This window comes from Pipistrellus hanaki (genome assembly GCF_964339955.1).
Source record: "Pipistrellus hanaki genome assembly, chromosome: 5".
Lineage (NCBI taxonomy): Eukaryota > Metazoa > Chordata > Mammalia > Chiroptera > Vespertilionidae > Pipistrellus > Pipistrellus hanaki.
The window spans coordinates 18487009-18512561 of NC_140507.1; the positions used below are offsets into that span (position 1 = coordinate 18487009).

The 25553-nt window shown below is 49.8% G+C and overlaps 2 protein-coding genes across 2 annotated transcripts in view; one reads left to right on the forward strand and one right to left on the reverse strand.

Moving 5' to 3' along the window:
* The window catches only part of CCDC69 (coiled-coil domain containing 69), a 31245-nt gene extending 27336 nt beyond the window's left edge, over positions 1-3909 (forward strand). Inside the window, exons 8-9 of the mRNA XM_084884077.1 lie at positions 845-942; positions 1841-3909. Of these exons, the coding sequence (XP_084740203.1) occupies positions 845-942; positions 1841-2018 (276 nt within the window). The 3' untranslated portion in view covers positions 2019-3909. The remainder of the gene's footprint in view (positions 1-844; positions 943-1840) is intronic.
* Positions 3910-4045: 136 nt separating this feature from the next.
* Positions 4046-25478, reverse strand: LOC311622753 (platelet-derived growth factor receptor-like protein). Its single transcript, XM_084884068.1, has 7 exons — positions 25381-25478; positions 13084-13239; positions 8772-9099; positions 7709-7860; positions 5983-6276; positions 5366-5505; positions 4046-4528 (listed from the first exon to the last, which is right to left on the reverse strand). The coding sequence occupies exons 2-7, from the start codon at positions 13139-13141 to the stop codon at positions 4313-4315; spliced, it is 1188 nt and encodes a 395-aa protein (XP_084740194.1). The 5' UTR covers positions 13142-13239; positions 25381-25478; the 3' UTR covers positions 4046-4312.
* Positions 25479-25553: the final 75 nt, after the last annotated feature.

Here is a 25553-nt window from a genome sequence, read left to right on the forward strand (position 1 = left end):
ATACAACCTCAGGCCTCTGCTCTCTAAGCAGTTCCTCAGTGGAGTGTGCAGAGGGTAGGACCCCCTCAGGGGAGTGTGCAGGGGGTAGGACCCGGATGAGGTCCCCACCAGCTTTGACCTGCCACCCATGCTGAGACTGCTCTGTAACATTGGCTCCTTGTCACCTGGGTCCTGCACTTTTCTTTAGCTACTTGTATTGCTGTCACATGAGTGACGCCAGGACGTAGCCTGGCTAACCAGGAGGGCCTGGCAGATGTCACATGTCAGGCTGAAAACCAGACAGACATGGGAGGCCAAAGTGAGCGGGGACAGGCCTGGGAACCGCAGGCATTGGGAACCCCGTGGCTGTGTCTGCGGAGAAGGGGGGTTTTGGAAACCTGGGTTGAACCTGCACAGAGATTCCGTGGCTCTGGAAGACGTGTCTCTGGCCTGTGTGTGCACAACCTGTATTTTAATCAGACATTTAACTTCAAATGTCCCCTCTAAATTTTGTCCAACCATTTTTATGGCTCTCTGAGCATAACAGGCACCCTTCATTTTATTTCTATATAGTTGATTCCCTGATTTTTGGAGAACCAAGAATATCCCTTCTCTTCTGAAATGATGGCGATACTAGGTGGTGGTGGCTGTATCCTTTTTGTAACGTTCTCACGTGGCCCAATGAAGAACGGCCAGCCCCCTGTGCACTCCTTCGCTTTATTTTATTTTTTTTTAAAGTTATTTTGCTCCCTGAATTGTAACATTGGGTCTAGAATGAGTCGGCGTTTTCAGGGCCTACGGATAAGAGGGAGGTGACGGCACACGTTGTTTGGTGGCCGCCTGAGCTCGTTCTGGTTTGTTACAGAAAGAAAAGAACCTGATGCTGGAGGAGAAGATCACCACCCTCCAGCAGGAGAACGAGGACCTCCACGTCCGAGCCCGCAACCAGGCGGTGGTGTCCAGGTAGCTGTTCCCCGGCCTCCGCGCCTCCACCCTTGTGGCCAGAACCTCCCGCTGAGGGCCTCAGAGCAGCCCAGGGGGCAGGTTGACCGGTGGGCCCAGGTCTGTCTGGGGAATGTGGCTCCTCCTCCCTTGGGAGTCAGTATCCCTAGGGGCCAACCCTGACTGGAAACCTAAATCAGAGGTCCTGATTAGTATCCGCTTGTCCCCATCCTGGCTGAGTGAGCATCATGGGAAAGCCCAGTCTGAGACCAGCTCAGGGGGCCCAGTGAATGAATGAATGTACGTGAATGCGTCAGATCTAAGGGCTTAGTAAATTAGAGCTGATATCGTATCAGACATAATCTGATGGACACCTATCATCTATCCTTATTACTCTAAGAGCTGGCTCCCATCATTCTCATTCCCACGTTACAAACGAGGGGACTGACATTTGAAAAGAGTAAATAACTCGTCCAAGGAAACACAGCTCAGTGATGCGGCAGATTTGAACCCAGAGCTGTCTGCCCATGAGGACCAGGCTCCTTGGTCAGCAGATCAGGTCACCTCTTGCGTGCAAGGGGGCCTGATGGGACGGCGGGGACCCTGGGCCAAGCAGGTGACCCATCTATGTTTCCCAAAGTGTTTCCCAAAGTGTGGTACGGGTACCCACAGGGGTACGGGAAGAGTTTGGTGGGGGTACGCGTTGCACCGGAGTTTGGTGGGGATATGCACTGCACCGTGCTTAGCTGTGCCTAATTCTACGTTCTCATGAGAACGAGGGGTACTCAGCGTTATGAAAATTATAGAAGGGGTACACACATGTCAAAAGTTTGGGAAACACTGTCCTAGAGGAACGGGTTGGTCTCTGCAGCCGCTGGAGTCCCTGTGGGGCAACCATGGTCTCTGTCTGCCTCCACAGGCAGCTCTCGGAGGACCTGCTGCTCGCCCACGAGGCCCTGGAGAAGGAGTCGCAGCTGAGGCGGCAGCTGCAGCAGGAGAAGGAGGAGCTGCTGTACCGGGTCCTTGGGGCTGACGCCTCCCCCGCCTTCCCCCTGCCCTCCGTCACGCCCACCGAGGTCTCCTTCCTGGCCACCTAGGCCCAGGGCCTGGGCCACCGTGCCACCCGTGTCACCGCTCCCTCTCCGGACCTTCGGAGGAGACGGCAGGAGCCTCTCGTTCTGTCCCCAGGAGGGACGAGGGCGAGAGAGCGATGGGAGCAGGGCGTGTACCCAGGGAGCCGCAGGGCTTTGGGCCACGTAGAATCGCCCGTGGGGCATCAGAGGCCCCCCGGAAGCCTTCTCTCAAGTTGGCCCAGGGAACAAGCAAGAGGAGCCCTTCTGCCCGTCCCCCCGTCTCTGTTCAAATCGGGGAGCTTTGAGGCTTTTCCCAGGGGGAGCCTGGGCCGCTTTGAGCATCGGACTAAGAGGACACAACCTCCTGGTCTTAACCAGTCAGCTTTGCTGCCAGCCATCAACCTACCCCTAGAGGCCCCCACTTCTGCCCTGGCCTTCTCTCAGCCTCTACAGAGGATGGGGGAACTGAACAAATGGCTCCTATGTCACGGCAGTGTCCCGTTGTGGGATTGTCTGAAGGTCAGACTAGGGGCTTCGGGACAGGGGAGGAAGTGGGCCAAACCTTACGATTCACCTGGGAAAGGTGAGCATCTGGGAGGGGGTCAATGGAGGCCCTTGGGGCTGGCAGTGCCAGGGGCCACCCAGCCAAGGCAGGGTCGAAGCTGGGCATCGGACATGCCACTGCTCCTGCTCCCAGAGTCTGGTGAAGCCAGAGCCCCTCCTTGACCAGGCAAAGCCCGCTCCTCGGCCCTCCAGGTCCTCCGTCTCAGTGCCACGTGGGCACAGGGCCCGTCTGGTGCATCTGAATCACTCCACAGCCAACGCTGGGACCTCCTCTCTGTCCAGATGAGGAAACCTCGTGGGGAGCGGGACTCACGGAGCCAGGACAGGGGCCTCAGCTGTCATTCAGGTCTCATCTTGTGCTTTTTCTTTCTCCCCAGGCTCTGGGAAGATCAAGTCTGGGACAGTCTTTCTCCTCCTTCCTCTCTCTGGCCCCTGCCCACTCGGTCTCTCTTTTACTCCTGCTCGCACCTTAACTCCTACCACCACTGACCCCAGGCCCTAGCACTGGGCCCTCTGCCTCCCCGGCAACAGGGTGGCTGGAGTAACTCACCGGGGCAGGCCAGTCCAGGCCCTCAGCCCTCATATCTGTGGATTTAAGATTCTTCTCAGGAAGCTTCCCGTCAGCAGGAGGCTATAATAACAACCTTTCTTGCAGAGAGCATTTTTAATGAAATGCTTTCTGATACACCTCCCCCTCCAGTCTGCATAAAACATTGAAGCAGGTCCTTACCTCTCTTCAACATCAAAGCAGACTGAGATCACCAGTGTCAGCCCCCAGCAGGGCCCGCTTGTAGAAAAAGTTAGTCCAGTAGAACTAAGGTTTCCCTCCCTCGTCCCAGACTGCCTTCTCCATTCGTTTCTAGTTCTGGGGGTTCCGCAGGGCTAGGGGAGGCCCGCGGTGGGCAGACGGGTTATCCAGGAGCCTTGGAGGGAGCTCTCCACGGACTATTTCACGTAACTTTCCCTAAAGCCTGTTGGGGATACACTAGTTCATTGGACACACACAACCAAGAAAAGAATTAGTGGCCAAGCAATTTGAGCAGCTCCAGATTCAATCCCATGAAGCAGATCTGCCAGCTGCAGGACTTCTCAGAACCTTTAATATGCTAAAGTACATTTCAGAGTCCCGGGGAAGAAGCAAAGTCTTCAGCGTTTCCTAGCCTCCTCTGACTGCGCTGCCGGCTGCAGAACGCCCTTTGGAAAGCCTGTTTCCGTGATCGGGGAGGGCTGGAAAGGGGCAGGCTGTGGGGAGGAGGGTTTCCCTGTGGTGCCTGGAGGGGACACACTGTGGTTGTAGCCTCACCCTGGGGCAGACAAGCTGTGGAAGCCAAATAGAAACACAATAGCATTCTCTTGGCCTCTGTGTTTTCCTGGGAGAGGGAAAAGGGGGGTCCTGGTGATGACCTCTGCCGGGCCAGGCCTCTGTGAGGAATAATCCTGGGGCCTGGGTGGCCCAGCAGGGTCTAGGCTTCCTCCCGGGGTGCTGGTGCCCCCCTGGCCCTGGCTTTGCCCAGCCCTGCAGCTGGGGTTGGAATGGAGGCTGGCTTGCAGAGCAGGGCAGGGCAGGGCGTGAGGCAGTGAGCATGAAGTGAGGGGTGAAAGTAGAGATGGGACAGTGTAAGGGGTGAAGGCTAAGGTTCTTTCTCTCCAGTGGGAGCACTTCCTTGGCATCAAAAACACCGAAGTTCGCCCAGTTACCTACCCCTGCTTCTGCCCACCGCTCCGTACGCAGATGCCTGCAGTCAGGGAGGGAGCTAGGAAGGCGCAGGGGAGACTCGAGGCCTCCGGGTCACATAGACGCGGGTGGTGGCCGTCCCAGTGCCCTGAAGGTTGGTGGCCCGGCAGGTGTAGACGCCAGCGTCCCCAGCCCGGGCCTCTTCCACGTACAGGGTGCTCCCCGCCTCCTGCTGGGCCCGGCCCTCCCTGCGGACCACGTCGGCCCGCTCGCTGACGTAGGGGGGTCGGCCCATCTGTAGGAAAAAGATAACCGTCTGCCAGCTTCGCCCAGGGCCATTGCTCCCTCAGGCCCCAGCAGGTAAGAGGTACCACGTGTCCTTCCGGGGAAGGGGAAGTGACTTGCCCAAGACCACAGCTCAGTGTCAGAGCCCCTGAAAGGCCAGACTCTTTGTGGGAAATGCAAAGCTTCTCGGGTCCCTGGAGAGCAGCCAGGGTCTCCTCCCCACTCACAGACATGCAGGAGGTAATGGTGAGTGGGTAACACTCTGGTTCTGTGGGGATGACAATAGGTACTCCCTCCCCAAAGCAGGGGAGTGGGGGACTCATTATCAAAATTGTCTGGGAAACACTGAGTGAAGCAAAGTTAAATTGGGGAGACACAGACTATAGCGTCTGTCACATGGGATGCCAGTGCCAGCAGCCAGGGGAAGGAAGGCCTACTCTTGCACGAATTTTGTGCATCGGGCCTCTAATAAGACTGTAACCTACAATGGAAACCCCATTAGATTATCATCCAATTTTGTCAAGAGAAACATTACAAGACAGGGGGAAATGGAAGGAAATATTGAAAGATGGGAACCATCAGCTAAGGATTTTATCCGTTAGATATGAAGGAGAAATTAAAGCTTTCCCAAGCAAAGAAATGTTGAAAGGAGCCCCTCTATCCAAGGTCACTCAAAGAAGTAATGTCAGAGTTGGGACTAGAATCCCTGATCATCAGATTCCTAGTCAAGCAGGGGTTCCACTCTGCTGTGATTGTTCTTGGCCCTCATCCTAATCCTTCACTCCCACACTCCTGCCCCAACACACCACCACCACCACATACTCACATATCTTCATCCTCAGCTTACCTTCTGCCCCGGATATTCCCACTGGAAGTCCACAGCAATCGCTGGCTCACTCAGAACCGTGCAGGTCACATTGAAATTCTCTCCCAGTAGGACCGATGTTGTTGAAGCTTGGATGGTGGGTTTGGGGGATGATGATGGGTCTGCCATGGAGAAGATGGGAGAAATAGGGACAAACATATTAACTTGATTATTATAATGATTGAATGGATGGTTGAAATGGTTAAATTGATAAAGGATGAATAGTTGAGGTGGTTGAATTGATAGAGGATGTGCGAATGGTTGTAATGAATTAGTAGAGGACGGATAGATGATGGAACAGTTCATCTGATGGACGATGGGTGAATGGAATGGTTGGTTGAAGGGAGGATGGATGAATAATGTGATTTGATTAAGAATTAAGTGGGTGGACAGAAAGGCTGAACTGATACACGCTAGCTCAGTAGCTGATTGCCTGGCTATTTCTGGACAAGATGGTTGGATACATGGAGTGTTGTAAAAAGGTGGTTGGTGGTTTAGAGCTAATCCACAGATTCCAAACCTGAGGTTCCCAAAGGAGGGATCCCTCCGATATCCTCCCCTGCCCTGCCCTGCCCACCCAGAGACCTAGACTCACGCACAGTTGATGTAGATCAGCATGTACTTGGTAGAGATTTGCCTCACCCCTCCTAGGCTGGCCAAGCAGAAAAGGGAGCCAGCCAAGGAAGCTCGGGGCCGGTGGATGGTGAAGCCCTTCTTCACATCAAAGGAGATGTCCGTCCCATCCACTGGGACCTCCTCTGGGGGGAACTCTCGATGCAGCGTCACCTGGGCCAGGGGGTTGGTCACCTGGCAGGGAAGCAGGACTGGTTGATGACTGCGTAACTGTACCACCTCATAATAATTCTCCGTGGGGACAAAGAGTTCTTCTGGGTCTGGAGGGAGAGAGAAGAATGAGCTTAGGACATATGTATTGTTTCCTGATGCTCTGCCATCACTCATGAGCATAAGTCCCTTGAGAGGATTTGAAATCCCCCTTTCCCTGCCCTTCTCTATTCTCCATGTTCTTTCCTCGCCGGAAAGGGGCTCTGGACTGGGAGCTGAAGACCAGCCTGCTAGTTCAAGCTTTTGTCATCAGCTGGCTGTGCATCGTAAGCAAATCCCTCTCTGGTCTTTAGTGTCTTTATTTGTGTAATGTGGGTTCAGATGGCTTGGTCTCTAAAGGTCCTTCTATGTGAAAAGTATTACAGGAAGTACTGAACTTGAAGTTGAGGTTTCTGGTTGGATTCCCAATCCTGCCACCCTCTCACCGTGGGATCTTAAGCAAATCACTTTCTTCCTCTGAGCCTTGGTTCTTCTTACATGACAAGTAGGAGCGATTATGGCCTACTGTGCAGAGCTGATAAGAAGCAAATGGGATACTGGATATGAGGCACCAGGCCTGTGAGAGGCACACATTCATGAAACTCTTTCAAGGCACCTTGAGCACCATAGTCTCAGGCCAGATTCCTGGGTGCACCATGGTGCAGTGAGTAGGAGCTGCCTGGGGACCAGCTTTCTAGAGCAGTGCCGTCCAATAGAACTTTCTGTCAGGATAGAATAGTGCTGTCATATGTCACCACTAGCCACAGGCATTTCAAGTGTAGCTCGTGCAACTGAGGAACTGGACCTTAAACTTTATTTCATGTTCATTAATTTAGATTTAAATAGCCACATCGATTTAGTGGCATCTGTATTAGATGAAACCGCTCTAGGGTGAGACAAATAAATGCAATGGTTAACTTTGGCTGAACATCAGAATTACCTGAAGTGATTTTAAAATAACCAAGTCCTGGGCACCACCCCCCAGACCAAGTAAATCAGAACCTTGCTGGGGGCGGGAGAGAGAATCAGTTGGTTTAAAGTCCCACAGGGGGCCCTAGTGGGCAGCCAGACTTGGGAATCCCTGACTGCTGGCTGCCAAGTCTTCTCAATGTTGGCATTCTGCCCTGGCTCCAGACTTCATCCAGCCTGAATGGGCTGGCGCCCAGAAACCTGTTGTTTTTAAGGTGTTTCCAGGTGACACCGAGTCAGGGCCAAGGACCTCTCTCTAGGTTGGGCAATCATTCCTGTTATGGTTGGATTTGAGTAAGGGGGACTCCGCGGATTCTAGGGGCATCGTCTGTTCCCTTGGTGGGACAAAGTAGGGCTCCTCAGCTCTCCGTGGAATTAGCCTTGGAACCCCAGAATGTCACAGGTAGGATCTCGGAGACCACTCTGCAATTCCCTCCTTGCACAGGTGGGACGAAGGGGAAAGGCTTAAGACAGTTATGTCTGGAGGGTTTTTCTTGGAAAACCGCGGTTCTTGGGGACCCGGCCCCAGGGCACCTGTGAAGAAGATGAAGGTCCTCCCCTGGCGGTCCTCGCCCCCTGTGCAGGCGGCATCCCGGCAGCCTCGGGCCCAGCAGCTGTATTCTCCGGTGTCCGCGCCCGTGGAGTTCACCAGCTGTAACCGGCTGTGCTGGCTGAAGTGCCTGATTCTGAAAGGCCATCGGTGGGTTCAGGAGACGGGGTGGGGGGTGAGGATAGGAGGTGGAGATGGGGGAGGTGGCTTGGGACACTTAGTGGCAGCATTTGGTTGATTGACAGTCCCCCCTCCCCAACTTTCATCACTCAACTACCCCAGCTCTGCTCCCCTGAAGAAGCTGGCAGGGTTTGTATTGGCCCCACCCACAGTTTGTGGTTGGCTCGCCTATCCCAGACCCAACTTCTAATAATTGGGATATCTATTCTCCACTGACTACGCCCACACCGGCTGAGCGGGATCCCCCAAACACCTTTGCGCTCCTGACTTTGCTGTGGCCCTTGGTTCATTCAGGGCAGCAATGGCCCGCTAAGCGCCTGCACCTGCTAAAAAAAGGCAGAGTCCCCAGAGAGCTCATTGTAAGAAGCTAAACTGAGAAACAGCAGGCAAACCTTCTGAGCCCAGTTCCACAGCCCAGCCTCTGCCCGGTTTTCTTCTGGACTTGAGTGGGCAGTGCTGGTGGGGCCGACTTGGTCTTTCTTCCTGGCTTCCCGAGGCGGGGCCCCTGGCAGAAGGGTGCCACCTGCTGGACTGCCGACCTCTTTGGCTTTGCCTCTGCCACCTTTCTCCCCACGGGCACCATTTGCTGCCCCCAGAACTATTTGCTGCCCCCAGAACTGACTTCCCAGAATCACTGGAAGCCACATGTCCATTCTGTGAAGCCTCTCTGCAGCTGGTGGGTCTTGCGAGCCCACCCTCCTGCTTCTGTCAGGTGCCTGCAGTTGTACGTCATGGGATGCCCAGGGTGGGTCCTGGGCCACCTCAGTCCCTATGACAACGGTCTCAGCGCCTATAAACCGTTGCCCAGCATCCCCGGAGCCACCCCGCACCCACCCAGGCTGTGGCAGGAGCGCCTCCTCCCCATACCTGAGGCGGCCCTCACCCTCCTCTTCCAGGTACATGGGCACCCGCCAGTGGACCACCTTTCCCCGGCAGCGCAGCTCCAGGGGCTCCCCGGCCCGCAGGCTCAGAGAGTCCCCCACCTTCTGGAAGTGGCCCCTCCCTAACACTTGGGTCAGGATGGAGAGGGCAGGGGCGCTGGGAGATGCAGCCTCCATGGGAGTCTTCTTCTGCAGGGGCTGCTGTCTCCGCTCTGGCTTGGGTTTTCTCCTGCCAGAGGCTCCTGAGGGCGTGGCTGCGTGGCCGTCCTTCTTTTTCTGAGCCTTGGGCGCTCTGCCACGCTCCTGGGTTTCAGCTGCAGGGAGACAGGGGAGTCTAGGGTCACCAGCCTTCACCATTCGCCTCTACCTCTGTCCTTTCCTCACCCCAGGAGTTGACTGGTCTCAGAGTCCTGTGAAGACCTCGTACACTTATTACTATTACACAAATCATTGTCCCTCTTTAGGGAAAAAAACAAACAAACAAACAAAAAAACATAAAATACAGACAAACCAAGAAAAATATTAAATTTGCCCCAAAACTTACCATCCACAGATAAGCACCATGAATGTTTGAAGCACATTTCCCCAACGCTATTTTAATGCAAGTATTTTAAATAACTATTTTGTTAAAAAAAAATGGAATAATATAATACATATCTTTAACCTGAATTTTCTCTTAGTGATACATTTGGATTACTATTTCATGGCAAACACGTGTACACCAACATTAAAAAAAAATTTTTTTTTAATTGATTTTGAGAGTGAAAAAGAAACATCCATGTGAGAGCAACATCTATTGGCTGCCTCCTGCACACCCCCCTACCAGAGATAGAGCCTGAAACCTGGGCATGTGCCTGACTGGGAATTGAACCAGCAACCTTCAGTGCATGGGATGGTGCCCAAACCACTGTACCACACCATCCAGAGCTGTACACCAACCTTTTTTTTATTGATTTTTTTTTTTTTTTTTTTTTTTTTTTTTTACAGAGAGGGAGAGAGTTAGAAACATCGATGAGAGAGAATCATCAATCAGCTGCCTCTTGCACACCCCCTACTGGGGATGTTCCCACAACCAAGGTACATGCCCTTGACCGGAATCAAACCTGGGTACTTTCAGTCCACAGGCCGACACTCTATCCACTGAGCCAAACCAGTTTCGGCAATACACCAGCATTTTTAATGACTTGTATATGATTTCATGATTTTTTTTTTTTCATTGTTGGGTATTGTTGTTTTTTTAAACATATATTTTATTGATTTTTTACAGAGAGAAAGGGAGAGGGATAGAGAGTTAGAAACATCAATGAGAGAGAAACAGTGATTAGCTGCCTCTGCACACCCCCCACTGAGGATGTGCCCGCAACCAAGGTACATGCCCTTGACTGGAATCGAACCCGGGACCCTTCAGTCCGCAGGCTGACGCTCCATCCACTGAGCCAAACCGGTTTTGGCTTCTTACTCCTTTTTACAGGCTGAGAAACGAAGCCTCAGGGAGAACAGCTGGGCTTAACATATGAACGCGGTGACCTAGAACACTGAAGTCTGGCATCCAAACAGGAAGATTCTCGGGGGGCATGTATCTAGGCCGCTCCAGAGAAGGGATGGTGAGCTGGGACCGGCTGATGGAACACAGACTTTGGAGCCAGTGGTCTGGGCTCTCCATCTTTGTTCTGCTACAAATTAGCTGTGTGGCCTTGGCCAAGTCACTTGATTTCCCTGAGCCACACTTTCTTCATTTAGAAAATGAGAACAAGAACGCCTGCCTTGCAGGACTAGAGTGCACCTCGTTTTATGGCACTTCACTCTATTGTGCTTCCCAGATGTTATGTGTTATGTTGTTTGTTTGTTTTTACAACCGGAAGGCAAAACCCTCACCAGCAAGAAGATTACCACTCACTGTATTGCTATACTCGCTTCATTTGTGGTGGTCTGAATGGAATGTGCAGTGACTCCAAGGTATGCCTGTATTACATATATTAAACCTGAATATATCTGGCTGAGGTGGCTCCCAGAGCTGGGGCTGTCCTGGCAGACCCGGCAGGGCCCACCACAAGCCCTGATGACAGGGGGCTGCAAACTCATCCCAGGACTGAGGACTGTGGGACCCCGTTGGGAGGGGCCCTCAGGGAGCCGTCACACGATGTCTACAACTTTGGATCTTCGGGACTGGCCAAGGCAACAGGTCACTTGGGCAAACTGCAGGAAGATGGCAAGTTTTATTTCAGCATCTGATGATGATGATAATGGTCATAACTAAAAATTGTTGGGCCCCTAGGCACTGTGTGAAGTGCTCTCTGTGCATTATCTTATCTAACACCCACAAAGCCTGCCGATGAGGAAACGAGGATCCCGTGGCTTGCCCACGGATTCTATCGGATGCTACCATGTTATATTATCCATCTTCCTGTGTCTAGTCTCCGTTTTTGCATTTATAAAACAAAGAGGTTCAGTTAAACCAGAGCTTTTCAAGTTTAAAAGCAAACCAATCAGCCGAAAACGGTCTGGCTCAATGGATAGAGCGTCGGCTTGGGGACTGAAAGGTCCCAGGTTCGATTCCGATCAAGGGCATGTACCTTGGTTGCGGGCATATCCCCAGTAGGGGGTGTGCAAGAGGCAGCTGATTGATGACTCTCTCTCATCGACGTTTCTAGCTCTCTATCTCTCTCCCTTCCTTTCTGTACAAAATCAATAAAATATATATTTTTTTTTTTTAAATAAAAGCAAACCAATCAATAGGTAAAGTCTAGATAGCAGAACCCTCTCTTGAAATATTGAAGGGCCAATGATAGCCCTAGCTGGTTTGGCTCAGTGCATAGAACATCGGCCTGTGGATTTGATTCCAGTCAAGGGCACATGCCTGGGTTGTGGGCTCCACCCCCAGAAGGGAGCGTGCAAGAGGCAGCAGATCAGTGATTCTCTCTCATCGTTGATGTTTCTATCTCGCCCTCTCCTTTCCTCTCTAAAATCAATATGTATATGTTTTTTAAAAAAGAAAGGCCAATGATAAAGCATAATAATAGGTTTGTTCTGGTAGAAGGGGGTGGAGTTTGGAAACCCACCCATCCAGCTTTTCAACCACTATTTCCCCCCCTCCCTCTCCCACCCGAAGGCAGGCAATAGACAACAGGATTATTTCCTTAGAGCACAGCTTTATGAAACCTCGTCTAGATGACTCTCAAGGAGCCTTCTCAGTGCCCTTGTTCTAAATGTCTGAGATCACATCACCTCCAGAATTCGCCCCCCCCCCCAACTCCTCCTCCTTCATATAACCCTCCAATGTCGCTCATCAACCCTTTGCTAAACTCCTTTGTTGCCAGGAAAATGCCTGCGCTTCCCTCCCATCTGAAGCTCCCTAAGTAACATCTGATGGCACCACGTGGGGATACTGCCAGGGGCCAGGCAGCATCTGGAAGAGGAAGTCTGGGATGACAGCATCTCTCCAAATCCTGTGCCAAACCCAGCTCTTCTCTCGCAGAGATTATTCCAGTCCCAACTCTTCCCGGGACGGCTGGAAGTGGAGAGATGGAGGAAGTCTCCCTGGGCCCTCTGCCTCCCCTAAGATCTGTCTTCCATTAGGTTCTGGGCTAGAATCTTGCAGGCTGTGCCCCTGATGGAGCCTTCCAACTGCTGCTCTTTGTGAGCAAAATATAGACTCCTAGAGTCAAAGAACCTAGAAATGATCACTCCGACTTTTAGAATTATATAATCTTGGATTGGCCAGCTTTAGTCAGGGGTCTTTCAAGTTAAAATAACATTGCTACCACTTGTTGAGTATTTACATGCAAGACTCCAGGCCAAACGTTTATATACATTATGTCATTTAATCCTCAAAACCACTCTATAACTTTAAGATTATTGTTATCCCTACTTTACTCCTGAATAGACTGAGTTTAGAGACTGTTTTATGAAATCTTGCCAGTGAGCGAGCAGAGGAGCCAGGGTTTGTACCTGTCAGATTTCAGAGCTCCACACACTAGAACCGCCCAGGAATCTAAGTCAGGACTAGACTTAAAGGAATAGCCCCTGACTTTTAGATCAGAGAGGCTTGTTGGCTCTGGAAGGTCCCACAGCCCATCTTTGTCATTGCTCAGATGAAGAAGCTGAGCTCCCAGAGGTGGCAGGACTCAATTAAGGAGGAGCTGAGCCTAGATCTCAGCCTCCTGACACCAGGGTTCCAGCCTCACTCCCCGGCCCCATGCTGTGAACGGGCACTCCCTGGACGGAAGAGGCAGGAAGGGGGTCTCTGGACATCCTGGGGGAGTCAAACTTATTTGCCAAGAAGGAAGGAGAGGCCGTACCTGAGAGGACACAGATGACCAGGCAACAGGACAGGAAGCAGAGGGTTCTGAGGTCCATGGTGAGAGACCTGGAGCTGATGTGGCCCGCAGGAGCTGCAGGGAACAGACTGTTGGGGCTGGCAAGGTGTGAGCAGGGGAAATAGTAGCAAGGGACCCCTGGGAGTGGGAGGGGAAGGGACCTGATTTCAAAGGCAAATCAAAGTCTCGAGTCCCGGCTTCTCCAGGACTCCAAACAAAATTCCTTCCTCTGGGCTCCCCCTTGCCAAGGTGAATGGAGCTATTCAGAGCCCTGCTCAGGAAAAAACAGTCCTGCCGCCAGGAGATGAGGGTCCCCAAGGCCAGACAGGCAGAGCTGGGAGGCAGCTGGAGGGCCATGAAGGTCACGGAGGGCCACAGAGGAAGAGGACAGGAAGACGTGAGGACGAAATAGGTGAGTATGGATAGAAGGGAGGTGGAGCTTGAACTGGACTTAAAGCAAGGCTTGGCTACTACCCCAGGGCCACATGTGTTGGCCACGGTGTGAGCTAAGAATGGTTTGAATGTTTTTAAATGGTTAAAGAAAAATTGGTGACACATGAAAATTATAGGAAATTCAAATCTCAGTGTCCAAAAATAAAGTTGTGTTGGAAAAGGGCCACGCTCACACTCCTATGGACTGTCTGGGCTGCTTTTGCACCACAATGACGGCAGAATGGAGCAACTGTGACAGCGACATGTGGCCCACAGAGCCCAAAATCTCTGCGGCCGGTGCCTCTGCCAAAAGGTTTGTTAACCTGGCTCTAAAGACTGGCATTTCTAAAGAATAATTCTACTTAAGTAAATAATCTATGCTAATAAAAGGGTACTATGCTAATTAGACCGGACGTCTTCCAGATGTCCTTCCTGACAAAGCCACAGTGTCTGCGAGGACACTCAGCAGGAGAGGGGGCAGCACGGTCCCGGTCCCAGTGTTGTCCCTTTCGGAGAGGCAGCCACAGAGGCATTGCTGCGGGCCCCGGTGCCATGCCTCCACAGAGGCTGGACAGGGTGCCATATGCTGTCCCTCAACCTCCCACAGCCCCTCCCCTAAGCCGGCCTGGCCCTGATCACCCACCACCCACCAGTGGGTGGGGGCAGGGCCAGCGCTAAGAAGCAAGGACCTAGGGCAAGCAGCAGCAGTAGCGGGGTGATGGGGGCGGCTCCTTCCCCTCATCTACCCGGGCACCTCCTGCAGAGGGAGGTCAGATTTCGGCTTACACCCTTTTCCCACATGAAGGTCAGACACCATTTTGTAGATCTGAGCCCCTGGTGGTGGTATAGGTCTAGGGAGGGAGGTCCTGGCACTGGAGGGCAGTCTGGGGCAGGAGGAGGTCTGGGTCAGGGGTTGACCTCTGGATCATGGAATGGTAGTCTGGACTACTGTGGATGTCTGGACCCAGATAAAGGAATAGATACTGGGTTCGAAGTCCAGTCCCCAGGATGGACTTCTGGGCTGCGGCATGATGATCTGGAACCCAGATGTAGGTCTGAGCCCCAGATAGTTCAAATTCCTGGAGGGTTGTTTGGGCCCCAAAGAGAGGTTGGGTCCCTGGAGGAGTTCTGGGTCAAGGGCTGGACCTCTGGGTTATGGGCTGGTGGTCTGGACTATGGATGAAGATCTGACCCCCTGATAAAAGGATGGATTCCATGTTTGGGGTCTGAGCACTGGGATGATCTTCTGGGTCCTCACATGAAGGTCAGGGATCTGCGTGTAGATCTGATGCCCAGATGTAGGATTGGGTCCTGGGCCCCTAGTGGAGCTGGACCTCTGAGTCATAGAATAGTGGTCTGGAATACTGTGGGTGTCTGGACCCAGATAAAGGACTAGAAACTGTGTTTGAGGTCTGGGCCCTAGGATTGCCTTTTGATGCCCGGATGTAGGTCTTGGTTCTGGTAGGACCTCCTCGGAGGGTTCCTGGACTGTGAAGAGGGCAGGTTGAGCTGAGGAATGCCCCCATGCACAAATTTTTGTGCACCTGCCCTTTAGTTCTATATAATAAAAGGCTAATATGCTAAGTGTCCAGTCATCCTGTCAGCCATTCAACCAATCAAAGCATAACATGCTAATGATATGCTAAGGCCACTCAACCACTCTCTTTGATGTGTAGTGGCCACCAGGGGGCAGACAGTCAACCGATAGACCAGTCGCTATGATGCGCTATGATGTGCTCTGACCACCAGGGACAGACTCTCTGACTGGTAGGTTAGCTTGCTGCTGGAGTCTGGCTGTTTGCCACTGAGAAGACAGGCTGGACATGCCCTGGAGCCCTCCCTCGTCCCTCCCCATCTGAGGATCTCCCACATCCCTCCCCAGCTCTGACCGGGCACCAATGGGGTCCCTCAGCCTGGCCTGTGCTCCCTCTCAATCTGAGATCCCTCAGGGGATGTCAGAGAGTTGTTTTTGGCCTGATCCCGCAGTCCAGGCTGAGGGACCCCACTGGTGCACAGAGCTTCTAGTATGTAAATAAAATTCATTCTCGAAAAAAAAAAAAAAATACAGATGAAGCTTAATATGGTTTGACACTGTACATGTTTTTCTTAAATTTGCCTCTCCTTAAAACTCAGCAATGTGCCTGGTCCCTTATGAAGATGTACCTTTATACTTTTTAAAGTGCTGCACAGTATTCTATGGCTGGGCTCTACCACAGTTTATCCATTCCCTTGCCAAAGGACTTTTAAGTTGTTTCCATTTAGGTGGGTTGTCTCCAGTTTTTTTGCTATGGAGACAAACTGCCATCAGCAAGAACTAGCATTCCCAGGCTCATATAGCTACATTTCCTTGAAGAAGATGTTTGTTAAGTAAAAGCATGGCATTTAATACAGACACGTCACCGGATGCATTTTCTCTCATTTATGTTTGGGACCTAAGGAAACACCATAGCGCAAATCCCTCCAAATGTAGCCATAAACCTCTTCCTGTCCTGCAGAGCCTTGTCTACATGCTAACTTTTGCTTGTAGCCTGTGGAACCCCTCTTGGCTTCAGGCTAAAAAAAGGATTCCCTCTGTATGCACATACTCAGTGGTCACTCTTGGCAGAAGGTGGGTAGAGGGTGTGGGGGGAGGGGAGACAATGGGGAGCTTGTTGTTTTTTTGTTTGTTTGTTTGTTTTTTGGTGTGTTTTTTCTCCCTTTGCCACTTGACTGTGTGACCTTGAGCAGCTTTGCCTCTTTGGGCCTTGGTTTCCCCACCTGTTCAAGGTGGGTGTTGGGCACCTAGAGCTTGGGCCTTCTAGGATATTAATGTTTCTTTTTCAGTGATCGAATCCTGTGAGGAGAGGAAGGGCTCTGAGAGGTGAGGGTTTATCTTCCAGCCGGCTGGGTGTAGTACTTTCTTTTTTCTTTTTTTAAAATATATTTTATTGGTGTGGGGATTTTTTAGAGAGGAAGGGAGAGGGTTAGAGAGTTAGAAACACCGATGAGAGAGAAACATCAATCAGCTGCCTCCTGCACACCCCCTACTGGTGATGTGCCTGCAACTAAGGTACATGCCCTTGACCGGAATCAAACCTGGGACCCTCTCAGTCCGCAAACCGACGCTCTTCCACTGAGCCAAACCGGTTAGGGCTGGGCATAGTACTTTCAAGGGTACTGGGAGCTCAGCCTGTCACCACTTTGAACCCAAGTTCCTGCTGATTGTTCCCCAGGGAGAGGTTTCACAAGCAGAGTGTCCAGATAATGGACATGGAGACCAGGTCAAGGCCCTGGAGGACACTGTGTGGTGACCTGGGTCTAGACCGTGTGCTGTTGTAAGCTCTCAGGGCACCCTGTTATTCTCCCTCCCACCACAGGTTCATGGTTTAAGTTTGTGATTGTGTCATGGATGCCATATCTGGCTCCCTAGGGTGTGAGCTCTATGAAAATTGGAACTAGAGCTGAAGCCGGTTTGGCTCGGTGGTAGAGCGTCGGTCTGGGGACTGAAGGGTCCCAGGTTCGATTCCGATCAGGGGCATGTGCGTTGGTTGCGGGCGCATCCCCGATGGGGGGTGTGCGGGAGGCTGCTGGTCGATGTTTCTCTCTCATCAACGTTTCTAGCTCTCTATCTCTCTCCCTTTCTCTCTGTTAAAAATCAATAAAATATATTTAAAAAAAAAAAAAAAAAGAAACAAAAGAAAAGAGAAAGAAAGAAAATTGGAACTAGGTCTGTTTTGTTCACCCTTTGACCCAGTCCCTTGCACAGGGCCTGGCACTTTGTGGGCACTAGCCAAGCATTTGCTGAATGAATGAATGAATGAATGAACAAACAACAAACGAACGAATTGGTGTCCAGGCTGGATTCAACAGCAGAGACACAGCCCAACCTTTTCTGTATTTCAAGAGCAAGAGTTCCCAAACAGGCAAATAAAGGAGGTGTGGGGAGAGTATGGAGGGGGGAACACAAGCAGGCCAGACAACATCATGGAATTGGAAAGGTCACAGGTCACTCCCTTCCCAAGTGTCAGGTCCTCAGGTGGTGGGGGGTGGGGAATGCCTGGAATAGTAGACTTTGGGAATAAACACTCATGGAATTTTTGACTCGTAGCATTCATGCATTCATTTATGTATCATTCATCAAATATTCATTGAAAGTCTACTTCTCCAAGCAACAGAGACACAAAGACAGGCATTAACCAAATCACACAAATCTCTGGTTACCAGTAAGGACTGTGCCAGGATGGGAAAGAGCAGGATTCCAGCAGAGACAAGGGAAGGGGTGGATAAAGAGCACTGGAGGAAGAATTAGGAAGGAATTTCTGAAGAAGTGCTATTTAAGGAGAGACCTACAAGAATAGTAAGCGCTCCTCAGGCAAGCTTCTGCCGGGCTTAGAAGATTTCATTCCATGCAAATGAAATATTTCAATGGAATTCTGAGTGAGTCAGGGGATCTTGGGGTCGCAGAAAAAGTATCTCAAAACTATAGAATCTTAACCTCACAGAATCTTTTTTTAAAAATATATTTTATTGATTTTTTACAGAGAGGAATTGAGAGAGATAGAGAGTTAGAAACATCGACGAGAGATAAACATTGATTAGCTGCCTCCTGCACACCTCCCACTGGGGATGTGCTCACAACCAAGGTACATGCCCTTGACCAGAATCGAACCTGGGACCTTTCAGTCCGCAGGCCGATGCTCTATCCACTGGGCCAAACCGGTCCCAGCACCTCACAGAATCTTGAGACAAGTGCTTACCGACTCTTGAACAGTAAATGGAATCTTAGAATGTGAGAGACTCAAGAATTTCCTCACTAAGGATAAAGGGAATCTGAATAGATCATGTGTTCCCATCCCTTTTCTCTACCGTTGTACAGACAGAACAAAGCAAAATTGCAAGGGCATGTATCGCCCAGCCAGCATTAGCCCTCACCTGTTATTATTAATAAAGCAGGGCTCTATCCATTTACTTAATAATAGTAGCAATGCTTACATTCATTGTCTCATCACTAAGTGTTAATGTTTGCTACATGATTTATATCACTATATCGGTGGATTCCAACAACAAACGTGTGAGGAAGATACTTTTATACTAGCCATGTATTATGATCAAGAAAACAGACTCTCAAGGGAAAAGAAAAAAAAAAGGTTACTGGTTATTCAGCTAGAATGTGATGGAGCCAGACCCTAGGGCTGTTTTTACTTATTCGCTTTTTAATTTAAAGACCATGCTCTAAAGCACTGAACTATGCAGTTGCTTTTCTAATCAGAGCAGCTTACAGGCCTACCCTCTCCACAGTGACCCAGCCTTCCGTAACTTCCCCTTCAAGGGTCAAGGTAATCTCGTGGCTTGACTAGACTGTGGGGTGATGAGCTGCCTGCCTGGAAGGTCCGCCGTACACTCCCATGTCCAAGAAGCAAAGCATTCTGAAGGCCCAAGTGTGCTGTTAAACCTAAAGGAAGTGTTTGTGGAATCCCAGAGACCGCATGGAGTCGGGAAACGTGAGTTCCAGCCTGAACCCAGGCACGAAATAGCTGTTGTGCACGCTAAGTCACAGAGCCCCCCTGAACCCAGTGAGTCCCCTCAGCCAGTAAATCCATGCATTTCAGATGGGATTACAGTGCCTGCTCTGTCTACCTCCTTTGCGAAGAGATAACCGATACAAACATGCTTCGTGACCTATGCAGTAGCGGTAAGGTTCAATGGTTTTCCTTCTATAATACCTTGTGAATGAGGTTTCCTCTCCACAGAAAGCAAGTCAGCAATTTGTATCAGACACTTCAAAAGCTATTCATTATTCCTTTATCCGGAACTCAAGGTTTAGGAAAACATCTCAAAGCCATGTGGAAAAGTTAGTCAACGTAAATGTCCAACAATAGGCAATTCGATCAATTATACTGTTACCATATAATGGAATTTTATAGCCTTTTAAAATGTTTTGAAAAAGAAAATTTAATCACATAAAAAGATGTTCACAGCCCTGGCTGGGTGGCTCAGGTGGCTGGAGCGTCGTCCCATACCCCAGAAGGCTGTGGGTTCTTCGAGTCCTGGTCAGGGGAGATACCTTGGTTGGGGGGTTCAATCCATGGTTGGGGCATGTGCAGAAGGCAACCCATTGATGTTTCTTTCTAGTGTTTCTTTTTTTTTTTTTTTAATATATTTTTATTGACTTTTCACAGAGTGGAAGAGAGAGGGATAGAGAGTTAGAAACATCAATGAGAGAGAATCATCGATCAGCTGCCTCTTGCACACCCCCCACCGGGGATGTGCCTGCAACCAATGTACATGCCCTTGCCCGGAATCGAACCTGGAACCTTTCAGTCCGCAGGCCGACACTCTATCCACTGAGCCAAATCGGTCCCGGCCTTTCTAGTGTTTCTTAAGGACGACAGACCTTACGGGGAGTTGTGGCGAAAGGGGGGCTACCTGGTGGTCATTAGAAGGGTTCCTTCAAGATTTTTCAACCTTTTTCATCTTGTGGCACACAGAAACCAATTACTGAAGTTCTACAGTATACCAAAAATACATATTTTTTTTCTGATCTGACAAAAAAAAAGTATAATTTTGATTCATTCACACCTGACAGCAATTGTGTTGGCTGTTGTCGTTTTCTTATTTGACAATCTAAGGAAAAGAGGTCAGTATCTCTAACTAAATAGTCAGGTATCGCATGTCTTTAAAAATCTTGCAGCACACGGTTGAAAATCTGAAAATCATTGCTCTAGAGAACTTAAGATGAGATCCATCCTGGGCACCCTCTCCTGATGGAGGCCGACATAACTGGGGCCTACCAGCAGGTGGCAGTATCGGACTATTTCCAGCTCCCCACAGGGCAGCCTGGAGATCCTGACCTCTCCTAAATCAGAGAAACTAAAGCCCAAAGAGGGGAGGGGAGAAAGTATGGAATCCCAGTCCATTGTTCGGGGCCACATCACACTCTCTCTTTTACAAACACTTTGGGAAGCAGAGCTCCGTGGAGGAAGGTGGTTTGGGAGAGGGCCAAAAGTTGAAGTCATCTTAGTGTTTCTATCCCTTGCTTGCCTTCTCCCACCAGCCTTCTTCTGAGTAACACATGCCTATTTGCTATTGCATGGCCCCTGCATGTTTCAATTGATTCTTTTTTAGTGGTTAAGAAAATAATTGGACAGATTTTCTCTGGACAGGTTTCTGGGTTGGTGGAAATGTCGTCCTATACACCAAAAAGATTTCAGGTTCAATTCCCAGGCAGGGCACATATCCATCGGGATATATACGGGAGGCAGCCAATTGGTCTCTCTCTCTCTCTGTCTCCCTCTCTCTCTCTCTCTCTCTCTCTCTCTCTCTCTCTCTCTCTCTCTCCTTTCCTTCCTCCCTCCCTCCCTCCTTTTATCTCTCCTTTTGGGTGAGGATTTTAAAAATAACAGTGTTGGGTCTCAAACCTTTCTCCGTATTTCACATTATTTTCTTAGGTGTGAGATGATCAACTCAAAGAGACTGAGCAGTGCATCCGCCTCTTTCTGAGGCTCAGGAACAAGACTGGCCTCTGAAGTCAAGGCGACCTGGCTTCCAGTCCAGCCTCACGTGGGCTATCTTTAGGCCAAGGTCACCATTTCTCTGAACTTCAATGAACTTCACTGTAAATTAAGAATTGGACACTGACCCCTTTCAGCAAAACGCCTAGAATAAGTAGTGGGCACTTTTATCCTAAGCCCATTCCTATCTGGCCCTTACCCCCCAACACTCCACCACATCTGCTCCTCAGAGCACGAGAGACCTTCGTGTTGCTAAATCCGTGATGGATTCTTGGGTCCTGTCCTGCTGGGCCTCAGAGCAGCATTTGGCACACTGACCACTCCCTCCTCCTTGAAGCACTTTCTCCTCATTGTTTCCAAGTCACCAGCTCTCCTGGGGTTCCTTTCACGGCAGCAGCACAGCAAGCTCTTCCCCAGTCACCTAATTGGACTCTTTTCTTCTCCCTGACTCCGTGTAGCATCATGACCCTTGGTTCTCTCCGTCTTTGATGACTTCATCTCTTCTCAGGCCTTGAGCAATATTTATATGCCTCTGACTTTCAGATTGATATCTCCAGTCTGATCTTTTCTGAACTCCAGATTTGTCTATCCAACTGCCTCTGTGACGTCTCCTCTTGGATGTGTGATAGAAATCTTAAACAAACAGGTCCAAATTTGCACTCCTAATCTTTTTCCCACTTCCAACCCCAAAATTGCTCCTCCTGCATTTTGCTCATCTCAGTTCACGGTAATGCCCTCCTTCCAGTGGTTCAGGCCAGCATCCCTGGAGTCATTCTTGATTCCTCTTTTTTTTCTCACCTCACATCCAGCCCTTCAAGAAATCATGTTCACTCCACTTTCAAATATATCCTGTCTCTAACCACGTATCACCACCTCCAGCCAAGTGAAGGGGAACTTGCTGAAATGTAATAGGGCTCCAGCAGCAAAGGCATCTGGGAAGTGTTGGACTCTTAACTCTCTGTAGCCTCAGGCTTGGCTGACTGGCCGATTAACCCAAAAACCAGAATGCCTACCCCCCAAAGGTAAACATCAGACGCCTAGGAAGGAGGTTAATGAATGTATGGAATTTGATCACTGCTCATTTAGGAATACGTTGTTCTTACCGGAGGTCCCTGTGACCCTGAACCCTATGGTTTTACTATTAACACCTGATTTAAAAAAAAGAGACCCTGTCCTGGGAAGCGTGTGGGTTTTTCCCCAGCCGACCACCACCGGAAGCAGCTGTCTTGCCCCTGTATATAAGTGTAACTATTTTCTCTCTTTTCCGAGTCCAGTGCAACTAGAGAGCGGGTCCGATTCCTGAGTAGAGGCAGCTGAGGATTGAGAAATAAAAGAAAGTGACAAGTCACAGAGATAGAAGGAAAAAGCTGGGACTGGGTGGACAGCTGGCCTCTTCTGATGGAGAGATAGTGACCCAGAGCGTGTTTATTTTATACCCCCAAATACCACGAAGTGGGGGAGATAATAGATCAACTGAAGGCTTGTATTCATGCATATAACTACAACCAATGGACACAAAACTCTAGGGAGGGAGGGTATGTATGGGGGGGGGCAATGGTAAGATATGTACACAGATAATTTAATTTAAAAAAAGGGGGGGGGGAGTCAAGACAAAGGAGATTATTTGAATTCTTGCATTCCTGGTACTTGACTGGATTTACATATCAAAACCCAGTCCCCAAGGACAGTTGGGCAAAGATAAGAGTCAATGCAGAGAACACATCTGCCTTTTTGGTAAGATGTGTAACCAAGACAAGGCTTTGCCTGTTCAGCTTACAATTATTAAGGAAGAATGCCTATGTGCTACATGTAAGTGTCTCCTACTAAAGCTCTTAAGAATTTGAATAAGGGCCGAGACCGGTTTGGCTCAATGGATAGGGCGTCGGCTTGGAGACTGAAGGGTCCTGGGTTCGATTCCGGTCAAGGGCATGTACCTTGGTTGCGGGCATATCCCCAGTAGGGGGTGTGCAAGAGGCTGCTGATTGATGACTCTCTCTCATCGATGTTTCTAACTCTATCTCTCTCCCTTCCTCTCTGTACAAAATCAATAAAATATATTTTTTTTAAAAAAGAATTTGAATAAGGCTACTTGTCAGTTCTTCAGACTTTTGGTGCCTTCCCCACCCCCACCCCCACCCCAACACACACACACACAGCACACACACACTGAGCCAGCAGCATCTGTTGCCCAGGTTACCACAAAAACCTCCTAAGGAACTTGCTTCTACTCTTACCCCTTATCGGCATTCAGTACTCTTAGCACAGGGGTCTGATGACCCTTTGAGGCATATGTCATCTCCAGAATATATAAAGAATTCTTACATCTCGATGACAAAAAGACAAACAACCTAATTTTTAAAATGGGCAAAGATTTGAATAGACATTTCTTCAAAGAAGATATACAAATGGCCAGCAAGGAGTTGAAAAGAGGTTCAACGTCATTGGAGGAATGCAAGTCAAATCCCATGCAATACTATCTCACACCAATTAGGGTGGCAATTACAAACTAAAAACATTAAGTGCTGGCAAGGATGTGGAGAATTCTTGTGCGTTGCTGGTGGGAATATGAAATGGTGCGGCTGGAGGCTGGTCCCAGATGGTGGCGTAGGTGGACCCCGAACTCATCCCTTCCCAAGAGCATATGCAAGGTACACCTATATTTAGAGCAATTCTTCCCCAGAGACAACTGAGGGCCAATTGAATGGCTTCTTCATAAAAACAAAGGGGGGGGGGGGGGAGAGGGAGAGCGAGAGGGAGAGCGAGATGCCTTGAGAAGGTTGGGGAACCATGAGAGCTCTTCAGGAGCTGAGGGAACACACCAGGACCAGAGGAGCCACGAAAGATAAATAAAAAAGATGGTGCAGACACTGGAAAATAGTTCAACAGAAGTTAAATATAGAATTACTGTATAAACCAGCAATTCCACTCTTCAGGGAAAACACAGAAGGACTGAAAACATGTGCTCAATCAAATATTTGTATCAAGCATTTATAGCAGCACTGTCCACAAGGTGATGAATGAATAAACAAATGTGGTACCTCCGCCCAGTGGAATACTCTTCAGCTGTAAAAAGGATAGAGTATTGATACGAACTTCAAAATCATTATTGTGATGGTTAATTTTATGTGTCAGCTTAACTGGGCTAAGGGGTGCCTGGAGAGCTAGTAAAACTTTATTTCTGGGAGTGTCTGTGAGGGTTAGCATTAGATTAGCTAAGAGGTTAGCCTTCAATTGAGCAGACTGAGTAAAGGCACCTGCCCTAGTCATCCAAGCCATTGAGGTCTCTCTCTCTCTTTCCCTCTCTCTCTCTCTCTCTCTCTCTCTCTCTCTCTCTCTCTCTCATTGAGATGTCCATCTTTTCCTGCCCTCAGGGCTCCAGGTTCTCAGGCCTCAGCCTCTGACTGAATTGCACCATTGGCTCTCCTGCTTCTCTGCCCAGGAGTCGGCAGATGGAGGGACTTTCCGGACTCCATAACTGCGCAAGCCAATTTCTATAACAAATCTCCTCTTGTATCCTTTTGGTTCTGTTTTTCCAGAAAACCCCGACCAACACAATTAAGCTAGAAGAAGGAAGCCAGACACAAGAGCCACAGATACTTCGGATCTATTTATGTGACATACTCAGAACTTCGGATCTATTTATGTGACATATTCAGGACAGGTAAATCCACAGAGGCGGAAAGCAGGTTGGTGGTTGCCAGGCGAGGGAAGGGGAGAAATGGGGTGACTGCTTAAAGGTTATGGGGTCTCCTTTTAGGGTGATGAAAACATTTTGGAACTAGATAGAGGCAGTGGTGGCACAATATGAATGTAGTATATGCCACCGAAATATTCATTATAAAATGCTTAATTTATGTTATGTGGATTTACAGAAAAAAAATCATGTCCATCATCTGCTGAACGTTCGGTAACAGCTCCCAAATGCCTCAGAGTAAAAGGCAAAGTCTCACAGGGCTCACAAGCCTCCACCCTCTGCCCCCACAATTTGGTTCCTCCTCATCTTAAGGTAATTATTTTAATTCCTTCCTAGTCTCTTACTAGATTACACTCATCTTTCTGGTCACAGCGTAGCATCACTGTCCTGCGGAAGCCTAGGCTAGGCTGGGCCCATCTGCTGTGGGCCATCACTGCCGTTTATGATGTCCAGGTTACAGCTGGCTGACCTTCATTATAACCGTGACCTAGGGCACCTGCCCTCCATTTGCGTACGTCGGCCTCCCCGCTCAGGAACTGTGTTCAATGTCGTTGGGAAATGAAGAGAGGAAAGGGCTTTCCAACCAGGTCTCCTTGTGGGAGGCTTAGAGGTCTCTGAAAATAGTAACAGATTGAGGACAATCCTGGTAGAAACGTTGGCTACCCTTATCATTCAGATGAGCAAATTGATCGTCAGAGTCTTGGCCGGGGAGTCTCTGCAGCTGAATGACATCTCGGAATCGCCATCTTTCTGCCTGTTCACCAAAGCAGAATTTCTAAGGAGGCGGAAAATGGGAGGTTCTACTTGACTTTCCCCGCACCCGTCGCCTCCTCCAG